This window comes from Vitis vinifera, chromosome 1 (genome assembly GCF_030704535.1).
Source record: "Vitis vinifera cultivar Pinot Noir 40024 chromosome 1, ASM3070453v1".
NCBI classification, from domain to species: Eukaryota; Viridiplantae; Streptophyta; class Magnoliopsida; order Vitales; family Vitaceae; genus Vitis; species Vitis vinifera.
In genome coordinates this window covers 22,132,172-22,147,841 of record NC_081805.1, presented here as the reverse complement: position 1 = coordinate 22,147,841, position 15,670 = coordinate 22,132,172, and the positions used below count along the sequence as shown (strand labels likewise).

Sequence of the window (15,670 nt, the reverse complement as noted above, 5' to 3'; positions counted from 1 at the left end):
TCCCAATCTGGCTCTAATACCAATTGTTGTGATCCGTGCAACGATTTGATGGCGAAAAATAAGAAAAATGAGAAAGAAGAACACGCAGATTTAACGTGGTTTGACTAATTGCCTACGTCCACGAGAACATGGGAAGAGGATTTTCACTATGTATCAAATTAGGGTTACATAAAAGGGTATTTATACTAACCCTTAAGAATGAAATTACAAAAATACCCCTGAACCATACCGCGGGGGCGTTGCCTCCCACACCCTATCGTTCACCCACAACAATCTTCAATATGAGCCACATACTACAACAACAACTTATGTGACACTTTAAATAAATTAACACTTGATGCTAGTAATACTAATCAAGGTATATGCAACTTGGAAGTTAGATGATCAAATGAAAACACGAGTAGAGAGTTTGAAGAATGGAAACTTTTATTGCACGAAACATATTATACAAGGCTTGACATGCATTGCTTTGACCAAATGAGGACCCTTCCTATTTATAGAGACCAAATGAACTATTTAGAATCTTGAGAGTTCTTGAGAAAATATTCCTATATCTACTAAGTGATAAGTATCCATGTACGTAATACATAATCTAGATCGTCTTACATTGTTTTAGATATGCCTATTGAATTTCAAAGAACTCTGGATTACCTCAGAAGCTTCTAGAATATTTTGATTTTTTGAATGAAGCTCCTATCGAAAAGGTCATTGTTATTGAGTCCACAAAATGTTAAGTAACTTATCATTGATTCTAGAATGTCTTGCCCAACTATATATACTAAAAGAAGGCTTATTTGTTCAGGATGTGATTCGCATATAAGGAATATCTGAATTACTCCATTCACATCCCTTGGTCGCTAGAGTACATGCAAATCTTCCTAAGGCTCTCTAGATCCTAGTAATGGAAGCAAATAAACATATAAAAACTTTTGGATCTAGAAAAAAATGTTTCAACTCATTTTTATATCAATTCTAATCCAATGAAGATGCATAGTGTGCGTTGTAGATCTCATAAACCCAAAGATCTTTTACTATGATGTCTTGTTCTCCTTGAATCCAAGTATTAGAAAGGAAAACTAGAGCTTTCTTCTCTCTGGAGTGAATAGGAATGCAAGATTCAAAGCCTAACACCTTATATAGGCTTCCAATGAGCTTAAGTCACTTAAACTTAGCCCACTTGGGTCTTAATTTATTAATTAACCCTATTAGGATCCAATTAATCAATTAACCCAGTTGAAAAAGACAATTCACAAGCTCTTGTACAATCTCACATATTTATCAAAATGCCCTTACACACATAAAAGAACATAATTAAACCTCATAAACTGTGCCATCAAGAAATATGAGCTCGATTAGGGACCATTAAGACCTATAAACAAACACTAGCTCCCTCATAATACAATTTTAAAGTTGACTCATCATTTCACTATATAGAGTCAACTGTACTCAAGTATCTAATATGATATTATAATGGATATAAGAACTCGAGTCTATGACCTACTATTCATTGTATACAAATTCCCCATGAATTGATGTACATAATCTAACAACATGAATTTTATCGACCTCTAAAGATTAACACTACAATATTTGAGTTTCAGATCATTCTATTATACAGTCAACTAACATATTTTAACTCATAAAGAGCATATGTCAAGTTTCAATTAATGAACTATTACGACCATAGATTCTCTGAACACATGTCTTTAGGATCACCTAAGGGGACACATTGTCTCAATCCCATGAGATGTCATGATGCCTTTATTAAGAATGCTTTTTGCTGTTGATCTCCATCAACAATGATCCAATCTATAGAAAATATATGACCACCTTAAGGTCTTACTTATAGGTCAAAATCATTGCAAACTTTAGCATAAACTCAATATCCTTTCAAGATTGAGAAACCATACAATATAGTAGCTTGGTGAGATAATAACCACTTGATAGTCAATGTTGTAACTCATCATAGGTCATATCGAATGTGTATCATATGCGCTAGTACACTCACCATGGAATCCTATCCGGATGACCAAGACGAGTCATCTCTCTAATTAAAAGGCAACGCACTACAATCTTAAATGAATTACTTAAGTCCATGAATCAATTGTTAACTAATCATCTACTTGTAAAAAACCCATGACTTGAATTTTGTGTATAACTCCTAATGCAATTAAGTCATGTATAATACAAGAGATGCTAAACCAAAATACTCAGAAGGTATACTGCATAAATATAGGATAGTGAAAGGAAAATCGGAATCATAATATAAATATTAATGAATTCTCATTATTGTTATATCATGTTGTGCTTTAAGGGCTCTATCCCAATAACAACCTATTGTAACTTAATCGAGTGGTTAAACCGATTATCGATTGTGATCTATGTCATATGCAATTGTTGAGCTCACTTGGTTATCCTTTGTGCTTTGAGATATCATTGTTAATCTTTCCTAGCCTCCATAGCTTCTTTGTGATAATTTGAGTGCTTTACACATGACTATTTATCCCATATGTTCCATTGCCATATAAAAGGTTGACTTTTTGTTCAAGAAAAGGTTGTATTAGAGCTCTTTTTACTCACTATGCTACATGATCAAATAGTGGATGTGTTCACTAAGGCCCTTCTTTAACAATCTTTTGCTCAATTTTAATCCAAGTTGGTCGTTCATTCCATTTCTAGACATGATAAGAAAAGTAAATTGCAAAAGTTAAAGCTCTTGAAATGGGATTCTTACCTCCACAAGTTATGGGGAGTCTAGTCAATAACGAAAAATTAGAGGAAGGGGAATTAGAAAGAAATTGATATTAGTAGGCAGGGAAATAAAATTTCTTTAACTTTCTAGAATTTATGTGATTTGTCTTCTAATATATATATTTAAGATTTATCTTCTCTTGTATATATATGACTAGTTGTATAATACTAAAGAATGAATGAAAAATCATCATATTTTTTCAACTTCTTCTATACTGATCATATTAAGGCACACATATCATCATTGTTCATATTGAATGGTTCAATTTATTATATTTTAATTTTTTAGGTGATGGAGTTGAACCCTATTGTAGAGGGTGGATTTGTTAGTATCATTGCACTACATTAGTCATAGATCATGACTATTCCCTTTTTATGCTATATGTAATTGAGGACTCTAGTCCTTCCATGCTTTCTTCCTATGTTTACAACTTGTATTTAAGGTCATACATTGGTTGGGATATATTAAGATTTTAGCTATACCAACCCAATGTATTCACCCTAGGGTGGGGGTGGGGGTGTGTGAATAAGGCAATGATTACTTTTTACAAATTTAAACTTAGATAATGTAAGTAACAATTATATGCAATTATATAACAAATATGATGAAAGAGAAATTTGCATAAAAATAAAGAGATAAAAAATAGAGAGTTTGCAAACACTAGTTTTAATAATGGTTCGACCCAACCCGACCTACACTCACTTACCTCAAGCTTTAATTGCATTGAGGATTCCACTATTTCAATGCTTCCAACCCAAACTAGCAAACTTAAAATTGGATTATGATTCCAATAAAATCTTTGGACTTATGACTCCACTTATCCTCTTGGATTATGGTTCTAAGACACCCTTTATAAGAAGACTTTCAAGACAAAATTTCCAAACTCTTTCCTTTAGATTATGGTACCAAAACCCTGTCATAAGAAATAAAAATAAAAAGCCTTGTCATGAGAAATAGAGATAAAGAAAGAATTCTTACTTTACAATATTTGCTTAAATGGAATACAAAAAAATTAGGTTAAATGGTGCACTAGTATAAAATGCAAGTTTGAAAGCAAGTGTACTCTAAAAACACTTCCACAAGGCTTAAGTAACATTTAGAACTCTTTCCCCATCAATACAAGAAGTTTGAAGCCTTTAAATAGGAATTAGAAGCCCAAATTAGCTGTTAGGCATAATTTGGAGTCGACCAGTTAACTAATCAGTCAAACTAGCTACTAGCCATTGAGTGATAGAAGGTACAAAAAGTGATCCTTAGATCACAAGAGCTTAATCAGTTGATCATTGGTTCAACTAGTCCTAGACTAATTGAGTGAACAGTAATCCATTCAACCAATTGAGTGAATAAGTAATCGATTAAGCTGCTTTGGTCAAACTTGGTCAAACATACACAAAATATGGAAAATTGATGCATAAATGAACCTTCAATGATTCATATTGTTTCAATATAAAAATGAGATTGAAAACCCCTTTTTTAATGATGAAATACATGTGACAAAATGAGTTTTTATCCTTGAAATAATCAATATCATTTTTTTATATATATAAAAAATCATTAAAAGATGCATAAATGAACTCGATAGTTTTTGCAACTTTTACATTTTTAACACCAAATCCTTATGGAAACCTGACTAGATAAACTCTTTATTATTTTGAAAACCCTTTTAACTATGAATAACACTAAACAAAGGTACTTTTCATTTAGAAAGAAATTTTATCCAATTTATAGAAGAATAAAATCAATTTAAGTACTTTGATGATTTTATGTGCTTAAATAAAAATGAAGTGTATGATTTTAGTGGACTGACAACTTTACAAAAAGATTCTAAGAAAGATATTGAACTTGGAATGTCATTTTTATGGGGTTTTCTCCTTGATTTTCATTTTCACTTAATGCCTTCATGATTATCTTTTTGGAAAACCTTTTTGCTTAATTACACTTGAAATATAATCATTAGTTTCAAATCTTGTTTTGTTATCATTAAAATCAAGAATAACCAAATCTTATTTATAGACTTATGATCTTCACTTACATTTCATTTCTCAATTAAGTTAGAAACTGGTGCTTCCATAGCTACAGAAACTTAGTTACTATTAGATTACTAGTTTGATTTTGTTCGTTTGAGTATTGATTTGTTGGGATAATGACTTCATAATGGGCTTGAGCTTAATACGAATTCACAATTTAAATTTTACCATATGCAATCAATGATTTGGATTAGGATTTTGGCAAGATACCGCCTTGATACTTTAGCATTTTCCCATCATCATGAGACATTGTAAATAAAAAAATACCAAGGAAAAAAATTAAAAAACAAGTAGTCTCTAACTTTTTTAGCGGTTGATTTGATTTAGTCCATACAATCCAAATCGGAACAACAACAAAAGGGTAACTAAGTCGAAAAGTTCGGCTTGTCATAAATCACAAAAATCATAAAATAACCACCAAAAGCATAAAAAAGAAAAAGGGAAATAAAATAAAACTTTGGGTTGTCACAGGTTGGTCCAATACAGATAAGCCCCTTCGTTTTGTCAATCTCTCAATCCCATGGCATGGGTGCATAGTAAACTTAACACTCCCAAGACTCCCAACAACGCCCTGTAAAACCACATATATTTTTGGGTTGTTTTGGCTGTTTTCTCTCATCACAAGGGCATGGGCCCCATGTTTCACATGCCCAAAAATCCTCACTTTAAATAAATCCAAGCCAATGGAGAGCCAAAATTAGATATGTGACAAGGGAAATGCCAATTTAATGAAAGTAGGCCTTCTTGACTTGCAGATCAGACAATATCTCTACATTTTCTCTTTTCTATTCATTGTATCAACTTGTATTCTGTACACCATAGAATATATTTATTTTATTTTATTTGATTGGACAGGCAGAGCAAAACAATACAATTTTATACATGAATTTTTATGCCACTCTGACTGCAACAAAAAAAAAAAAAAAAATGAAAAGAAAAGAAAAGAAAAGAAAAGAAAAAAAGAATAGAAATTAGTTATACCCTTGAGGAACATTGAGAAGATGCTCCTATATAATCAAATAAACATAAATATCAAATTGCCCAATAGCTTATCTCTTAAGAGTTCATGAACTTAGCTCCAAAAAATAGTAAGGTTTATGCTCTGTTCTCAAAAAATACCAAAAAACAAAAAAATTGTTAAAGAAAATGATTTTCTCATATTTGATTGTCTTAAGGAAAAAAAATCAATTATAATTAAAATTTTATACATTTTTAAATTATTTAATCTTTACTAAATAAGTAAAATGAGTTTGAAATAGTAAATAAAAATAATTTATTGATTTTAAATATATTTTTTATTTTTTTTTATTTTCTTCTACTTTTCCTTTTTATTTTCTTTCTTTTGTATTTTTTCTCAAATTTTATAGGAATCAAACATAACCTAAGTAAAAAAAGAAAAAAGCAAAAAAAAAAAAGAAAAAAAAACTTTTTATGCAAGAATTGAGAAAGGAAAAGAAAATATTATAAAGGTCAAAATCAAATCTGTATCTCAATGTTTTAAGAACAAAAGCATTGTATATTGAAGAGAAAAAAGTTATTAAAATTAAATAATATCAATTTTATTTTATATATATTTATATATATATTTTTATCATTTATCTCAAAATTTTTGAGAAGCAGACATTGCCCATGAATCATGATCCCCCTAAAAGGGTATATATGGGAAGTAGATAACCATCATCACCCACAGTTTCTAGTATACAAGCTCATATAATGTGTATATATATAAGTATATTCTTTTCTTTGTCTACAGTCAAAACACAACCGTGAACATTTCTCAGTGTCTGCAATTCCAACAAGGAGGTTTCTTGGTTTCTTTCAATGCATAGCAGCCATGCCAGAGCTCTGTGATCTGCAAATCCATGTGAATGCCCAACAAACATTCTTTGTGAATGAGGTATAATCTCAAAACTTACTCAATCAGAACTCAATTCCCTTGTAATTGTGACCGATCAAATCTTTTTGTAAGTGTTGTAAGCTCACTTTTTGCAGAAGATTATATCAAAGTATTCAGGGAGGTTGAAGAAGGTCATCAAGCAAGAAAAGAGAAGAACCCAGATCAAGAATTCGGGCATCGATATCGATGACTTTCCAGGTGGAGCAGATGGGTTTGAGCTGGTCTCAAGATTCTGCTACAACCATGGCAAGATAACTGTAACCGTGTCAAATGTGTCTCTCCTCCATTGCTGTGCAGTCTTTCTTGGAATGACTGAGAAGGTTTCACCTTGCAATCTCTTGCAACAGACAGAGACCTTTCTTGAAGGAATGTTTTACTGGTCATGGAATGATATACTGGTTTCTCTCAAGAGCTGTGAATCATTCTTCTCATATGCAGACTCATCAGGCCTTTTGGAAAAGCTCATAGGTGCACTTCTGGCAAAGTTTGCGCAGAATTCAGACATAATCCTCATTGCTCCATCTTCTTCTTCTTCATCTTCTCCTGAGACTACATCAGGGTTTCAGTTCTCTTCCTCGACGAAGAACACTCCTCAATCCATCAGGCGCCGTTCATCTAGCAAGGCATGGTGGTTTGATGATTTGAGCATTTTACCTCCAAAGATTATAGAGAAGGTCATCAAAAGCTTAGGGGCTTATAGCACTGAAAACAACAGCTTAGTCCTCACGAAATTCCTCCTCCATTACCTTCAGAAAACTGCTGTCCATAGAAAAGGTTCATTGAATTCAAGGTCTGAGTACGGTAGCCTTGCAGACACAGTTGCATATGGGGTGATTTTATTGGGGAAGACAGCATTTTCTTGGAGGGGTCTGTTCTGGATATTGAGGGTTGTTTCCGGATTGGGTCTGAGCAGAGACTGTAGAATTGGGCTGGAGAGATTGATTGGGGGGATGCTTGATCAAGCAACGTTGGATGATTTGTTGGTGTGCGGGCATGATGGGGGTGTTTATGATGTGAATCTGGTGTTGAGATTGATTAGAGTTTTTGTTAGTGATGATGGTGTGTCCGCACAGAAGATGAAGAAAGTTGGAAGATTGATTGATAAGTACTTGGGAGAGGTGTCTCCTGATCAGAATCTGAAGATCTCAAAGTTTCTCGGGGTTGCAGAAAGCTTACCAGATTCTGCAAGAGATTGTTTTGATGGAGTCTACAGAGCTATTGACATCTATCTTCAGGTGAATATTACTGCATAACCCATTTCTTCTTTTCTTTTCTTTACCTTGGAAAACTCAAAATGGAAAAGAAAACAAGCTTTTACTGTTCATGTGAATTTTTCCGCAGAAAAAATTGATTTTCTAATCAACGTTTGAAATCAGTTTTCAACTTGTTTTTTGTCTCAAGCCCTTTGGCATATTCCTGGAATTTTGTTTTCTTCTATTTGGACATGTCATACATGGACAGCCATAAAAAAAATTACTAAATTGTCATTATCTATAGTACTGTTAACCATATATAGCTTAGAATTGCCCTTATATATAGCTATGGATTCAAATGTTTCTTCAATTGTAAGGCCACTTGTCTGTTGGCTCGATTATTAAATCCTTGCATACAATGCCTTTGATCAACCATTCACTCTCTGATGAAGCCACTGATATTTTCTTTTTTGGGGTAGTGTAGTCTCATCCTACTCTTTCATTTGAGGAGCGATCAAGGTTATGCAGATGCCTAAACTATGAGAAGCTAACCCTGGAAGCCTGCAAAGACCTCGCGAAGAGCCCGAGAATTCCTCCAAAGATTGCAGTTCAAGCACTTGCCTCTCAGTCTCAGCAATGCACCATACCAACAACACAAGAATTTGTATATGAGAGTCCCATCAAGAGCCACGCCCAAATGGTCTTGTACAACAGCTTTGATGCAGAAAGCGTCTCCGAAGAGAATGAAGACATGAGGTTGAACCTGCAAAGAATGCAATGGAGGGTGGTAGAGTTAGAGAGAGCCTGCAGGAAGATGAAGGGTGAGATGTCAAGAATGGCAAGAAACAAGATTGCTACTTCACCTGGTAACAATAGAGCATTGCCTAGACTATGTTGACATATGGAGAACATGCTTTCAATTTGTAAAGCCTTGTGTTTTCATTGTGAATTTTGAGGCAAAATTGAAGTGTATGTTTAAGGAATTGCTTATGATTTTGTTGAGAGGAATCTGGGAATTCAAAGACTATATCATATACGTGTTGAGTTCGAAGAATCCACAAATTAGAATTTTGTGTTTGAGTATATATTTCTTAGCTCCCACGGTCAAATTTGTTGGGTTGTTTTATGTGGAAAAGTCTATATTTAGGCCTATCAGTGAAGATGAGATGAGTGTTGTGTCATCTGAATTTTCTTACCATTGCATTGAAGTAATAATATTGTCTTATTTTATAATAAATATATATATATATATATATATATACACATTGGAAGAGCCAGAAAATAGGTTGAGGGAGCAAGAACTTACCTCTGGAGGAGGCACAAAATAACATCATAGTATTTGCATAGTCAATGGATCAATATCAAATCTCACCCCATTGTATCACTGGCCGACCTTGACCTTTTGAGGCCAGATCTAGTATTAAGAGTTTGCCTCGATTTGGTACCGCTCTCGTGGCCCGCATTGAAACAGTGCTTTACCCCTAGATGTCTAGTCAACCGCTGCGCCTCAACTCATTTCGGGGAGAACCAACTAGCTCTGGGTTCGAGTGGCATTTCACCCCTAACCACAATTCATTCGTTGATTCTTCAACATCAGTCAGTTCGGACTTCCACTTAGTTTCACCTAAGCTTCATTTTGGTCATGGATAGATCACCAATCTTGAACTTTTTTTTTTTTTAAATTTCCCACTAATCCTTAACATTTTTTTAAAAAATTTGATAAGAGCCAAATGCCCTTTGCTGGCATTGCCTAGCTCCACCCCTATATATATATATAGATATATAATAACATTAACAAGAGCTTCGATAAATAATGTGATTTTTATATATTCAAAGTTCGCTAATCAAAAGGAATAAAAAATATTATAATAGTGAAACTCTTGGAAAAATATCTTTCATTGTAAACGTATTTTTTGAAAAACAAAAAATTAAAATATAAAAAGATTAAATTTATAATAGGGATAAACTTATCATTTTCAATATCATACTAAAATTTATTATAACTTCGAAATATTTTTATCTTTGAATTGCTAGTTTGATTTTGAAGTTCAATCCCATTTAACAAGAAAAAATTCAAACCATGGGCACATAATAAAATGGGTACTTTCCCCCTTTCAAACTTTGGAAGACATTTCAATCACATATTTAAATGGTGGGTGAATTAAACTATTTTATTATTTATAATTAAAAATGGTCTCATGTCGTCCCAAAAATATATGAATGATTGGACACGGGCGACTGGACAAATGTGCACATGCATGCATATAGTCTTGTAAATATCTAATCATACAACATTTATTATTTCAATTCAGAGAATCTTTCTAATTATTTACCCAACATATATTTGTTGAATTGATGAAAAGAAAAAATAATTGAAGCTTTGTGTGGGATATGACAAATGAAAATATTTTTTTTATAATTATTTTTATTTTTAAAATGAAACTTGGGTGTGTTAATGAACCATCATTTTCTAGATAATTTTTCTTTAATTTTTTGAAAATATAAGAAATGATATTTAATTCAATAATTTGTACAAATTTGAAGAGTTCCTCTTACGCTAAAATTATTTGAAGAGTTCCTCTTACGCTAAAAATATTTGAAGATTTGAGTCTTCTCAAATAATTTTGTATTTTTTAAAGAATAATATTGATATTATAAGAATTTTATTGAATATGAAATGACTTTTTATATGAGATAAAATATAACTTAGAGGAAAAATAATATTTTTCTACTTTTACATGAAATTTATTTTTAGGTTATAATTTATTTTAATAAAAATACTAAAAAGAAAGAACTTTTAGCTTCCCAATTAATACCAATTCAAAGTTGTAAAGATGTATGGATTGAGGTTTCTGCTGGATTGTGAAACTTGAATTAGTTTTGTTACCCTTCACTTGAGTGCTCCTTGGATATATATATATTTTTAATTTCCTTTATGTGATGATTGACGAATTTGCCCCTATTATATAATTAACCTTTTATGTTTAGGGTTTTGGTTTTATGAGAGAGCGCAATCGTAATTGAGAGTTTTTTAAACCTTTACCATTGTAACCCTTTTTATTTGTTTTGATTATTGGATTATTGAGTGTTGATACACTTTATGAATGTAAGAATTACATTGATCGTCGAACCATGTTAAAAATCTTGTCTTTTTTTATTTTTTATTTTCTACTCATATGTGTGCGTGATTTGGTTAGCATTTCCCACTCTATTATATTCCTTTTAGAAAAACATAAGATTTATATTGTCAAGGGCAATAAAAAAACATATTTTTATCTAATTAAAATTTTAAAAATATTTTAATTTATAATAAAATTATTTTTTTCAAGTATAGTAAAGTTAATTATTTTTATTTTACTTTTTATGCTAATTAAATTAGAAATTAAAAATAATTCTAAACAGGTTATTATATTCTAAATAATTAAAAGGAAAATTCTCTAATACATCTAGATGTATCATATTGATTATCATAATCTTAACCTTCGAATTTTTAAAGATCAATGATTGAGATTAAGTTTGAGATATTCTACGGTTAAGAAAGCATAGTTGTGTAGGGGTGGACAAAAGATTTGTCAAACCTTTTCTATTGGTTTGAAACCAGCCACCATGATAAGTTACCTTTATTTATTGAATTAATTGGTTAAATGAAATAAAATAATCTCCATATTTATGAATTTATCCTCTCCTATGTTTTTATTCGAAAAATAATCTATTTTTTATATAAATGTTCTTAACTATTTTAAGTATCTACAATATGTTTTAAAAGAAAAAGATTATTTTTACGAGAAAATAATGAAAACATTTTTATTAAAATAAGGTCAAAAAAAGGATGAAGGGTTAGCTTTCCAAAATTGGGTTTGTAATGATTCTTTTAATCAAATAACCCTTATTTATTTATCTAAAGATAACACTCATTTATTTATCTTTATTCTAGCTCTCTTTTTTGTTTTTTTCTTTATTTTCTTAGCAAAGACAAGCTTCTTTGGTTAAGGATATCTATCTAAAATAATTTTATTATCATCTAATATTATAGTTTGAATTATCATATTTTTAGGGTGGATGATATAACTTGTATTTAGTTATCTGGTTTCAAAGCAAATATTTTATGTTCCAATGTTTACCTAAATCTAATAAATCAAACTAATACTAAATTAGGTTGGTTTGGTTCAATAATTAAGAGTGCGTTTAATAGTGTTTCTATTGGAAGTATTTTTAGTGGAAGTATTTTCTTTGAAAATATTTTTAAGAGAATCACTTATCGATTGTTTCTCCTGAAAACACTACCGGTGGTTTTCTAACATTATAAGTGCTTTTGTAGATTTTTGGAAGTGTTTTCTAAATTTTGTCAGATTTTTTTTTTTTCAAAAACTCTTTGTAAGATAAAAATGCTTTTTAAAATCACTATCAAATATATTCTAAATTGGTTCTACTTGGTACCAATTTAACTAAAAATGAGTAACATGGTTTGGCTTTCGTGTTGGTGAAGAACTAACATAAAATGGATTGTGCTTACCCCTAAAGTCATGCTACTTTGGTTTTATAAAATACTTTTTCAATTCATACTTTTACTCACATTTCTTCAAATATGACATTAGTTAACAAATTTTAGAAGTTCAATTTTGTGTATGACTTATTATTTGCACTATAATAATTATATTATACATTGTTTGAGATAAAATCTAACTTTTGTATTCAATAGTAGAAGTAGAGGTAGTTACAATTGTGGGTGCAATTGAATTTATGTTTAGAAAATGTATTATTAAAGAAAATGATAATTATGATATTTAAAAAAAATCATTAAATAAAGATCTACTTCCTATATTGTATATTAAGAAAAGCACGAGTGTCCTTGCTTCTTCAAATAAATCAAGTTGCGAATTCCTAATAAGGGAGTTAAAATTGGGTTATTTGATTAAAATGATAATTGAAAGCTCAATTTTAGAAATCTAACTGTCCATTCTTTTTTGGTTACATTTTAACAAAAATGCCTCTATTCTTTTCTTGTAAAAATAACTATTTATTTTAAAACGTACATGTAAATGCTTGAAATAATTAAGAGCATTTATGTAAAGAATGGGCTACTCTTCAAGCAAAAATATAGGAGAGGTTAAATTTTCAAATATGATGATTATTTCATTCCTTTTAACTAATTATTTTTTTTAAATTTATTTGAGGTAACTATTTCATCATTTTTTTTTGCTCTTAACTTTCTTTGATTCCTCTTGCTTGTAAGAAGTTGGTTAGAACATACGTATGTTGTTTAGATTGATTCTTGTCCGATGATCAAGATAGTCATGATTATGAACTTAGAAGACATAATAGATCAGAGAGATAAGAGAATGATTGATCATTTGCCTTGCTTTGAGACTTCACTCCCTTCTTATAGATTGTTGAGAAAAAATATGCATCTTTTCAAAAGTGTTAGTTACAAGAAGAGTAGTAATGATAGAAGTATTTAGTTACATGGAAAGTCATTAAATCATTAAAATGACGTCTCTTATAACTTTGATATATTTATTGTGTATTAATTGGTTTGCAATTTTGTTACCAATGAGAGGTTGTTCGTTGATGTTTTTAATAATGGGTCTTTTTTTGTTTTTGTTTTGGCAAGATAACCATTGCTCTTGTTTGGCTAAAGGTGTACTACAACGAAGGATTGAAATTTTGGGATATTTCGCCGAAACATTGACAAAATATCGGATATCGACAGTGGTCGAAGCGAACAAAATCAATTACCAATTATCATCGATTGGACAATTTTTTGCCAAAAAATCGAAAATACCACTTATGTATCATTGAAATTTCGGTAAAAAAAATCGAAATTTCATCGAAAAATCGGAAGTGGAGAGCACATGCATGGAGGAGGGTTTATTTATTTATTTTTTTTCTTTTTTTGCAAAAAATCATCGATTTTTTTGGTGATATATTGCCAATTTAATGGATGATTTTTTGCGACTTTTTAAAAAATACAAGTTTTATATATATATATTTATTTATTTATCCTGTTATTATTATTTTTTAATTATTCGTTTGTAATTTATCTTTTATTTTAAATTTATATTATCATTTTATTTTATATTATCTTTTTTATATTTAACTACTTTTCATATGTATCGCATAAATCATATTTTAAATAATTACTGTCACTTCATTCTTATTTAGTTTTTTTATATCTATCCTTTTAATTTTTTTTTTAAATTTTAAATGTTTTTATTTTAAAATATTAAAAATATAATTTTACTCCAAAATTGCTACAATATAAAAAAATTTAATGAAGTTTTATTATTTTATAAATTAAAATTAATTTGATAAAATAAATTATTAATAATTTTATTTATTTAAATAAATTAATGTTAATAAAAAAAGTTGTCATTACATATTTGTAATAAAATTTTAGAAATTAAATCTCAAATAAAATATTTTACATAAATCAATTTAATTTTTTATTTAAAATGTAATAAAACATGTTTTAATAAAATTATTTTTTTAATTTTTAAAATAAATGAATATAAATATATTAAAGGAGTTTAAGTTAATTTTTTTATTTATAAAAATTTGATAAATATTATTTTTAATCATACTTATATCAATTACACTTACAAAATAACTTTAATATTAGTATTCTTACTTATTTTTATCATTTTTGAAAGTTTTCTAACCATTTTCATGAATTTTGAACCGTTTCTATTTAATTGATATTTTTGATAAAATATCCACCCATATTTCTATGATATTTATGATATATCCATAAAATCTAAATATCAATATATTTACTACCGGTATTTCAAACCTTAGCTACAACTATGGTGAAGAATATCTTATCAATGTAATGATGAGGGTAGTCAACTTATACGATTATATCTAATACTATGTAATAATTAAGATGAAGGTCTATTGGAATTAATGATGTGGTAAGTGGGCATCTTAGAGCAAACATTTTTATCCTATAAATTGCACAAAAAAACAATTTTATTTTATTTTTTTATCAAAATTATCTTCAAAAATATTTTTAAAGAATAAAAATGATCTATGAATAATAATAAATTAAATTAAATAACAAAAAATTAAATTTATAACGTTGTTATCCTTTACAATAGGTGAATAAAAATGGTATTTCTTTTTATATTTATTTTTTGTTTTTATTTCTACTTTGACAATTTATAGTTATTTAAAATATTAAAATTTTATCAACCTTAAAGTACAAAATCTATGCCTAATTAATATAATTTTATGAAATACAAATATGTGAACTCTACTAAGAGCAAACCTACGGTAATCACAAGAGAGATAAATTGGGTGATGATCACTTTTAAAAAAATTTGCTAAATTACAATATTAATGGAATAAAGATATAAAACATAATAAATGGCAGTAGTAAGAAAATAATAAATTGTTAGGAAAAGAGAATGCAAACAATGATTTTAATGTGCATGGCTTAGCATAATCCTACTTATATCCATAGCCTCAAGCTCTAATTCAAACCTTTAGTGTTAGGATAAGACCCTTAAAAACATGATATGATGTTACAACTTTAGAATTCATTATTTATTTTATCACATTCTAATTGCACTTTAATCTATCATTATTCTATACATTATTCTTTATGAGCTAGTATTCTGACCTACATCTCTTAAATGGTACATGAGTTTGGTGCATTAGAAGTTATATAAAAGATCCAAATAATGAGTTCCTTGTATGTAGATGATTTGTTCATAACTAGTTCATGGACATAGGCAATCCATTTAAGGTTGTAGTGTACTACTTCTTAATTGGAGGGATGATTGGTATTGGCTATTGGGTG

The 15,670-nt window shown here is 29.6% G+C and overlaps 1 protein-coding gene across 1 annotated transcript; it reads left to right on the top strand.

Annotated features, from left to right (window-relative positions):
* Positions 1-6,440: 6,440 nt before the first annotated feature.
* Positions 6,441-8,954, top strand: LOC100259859 (BTB/POZ domain-containing protein At3g19850). Its single transcript, XM_002273082.4, has 3 exons — positions 6,441-6,676; positions 6,772-7,911; positions 8,354-8,954. The coding sequence occupies exons 1-3, from the start codon at positions 6,614-6,616 to the stop codon at positions 8,765-8,767; spliced, it is 1,617 nt and encodes a 538-aa protein (XP_002273118.1). The 5' UTR covers positions 6,441-6,613; the 3' UTR covers positions 8,768-8,954.
* Positions 8,955-15,670: the final 6,716 nt, after the last annotated feature.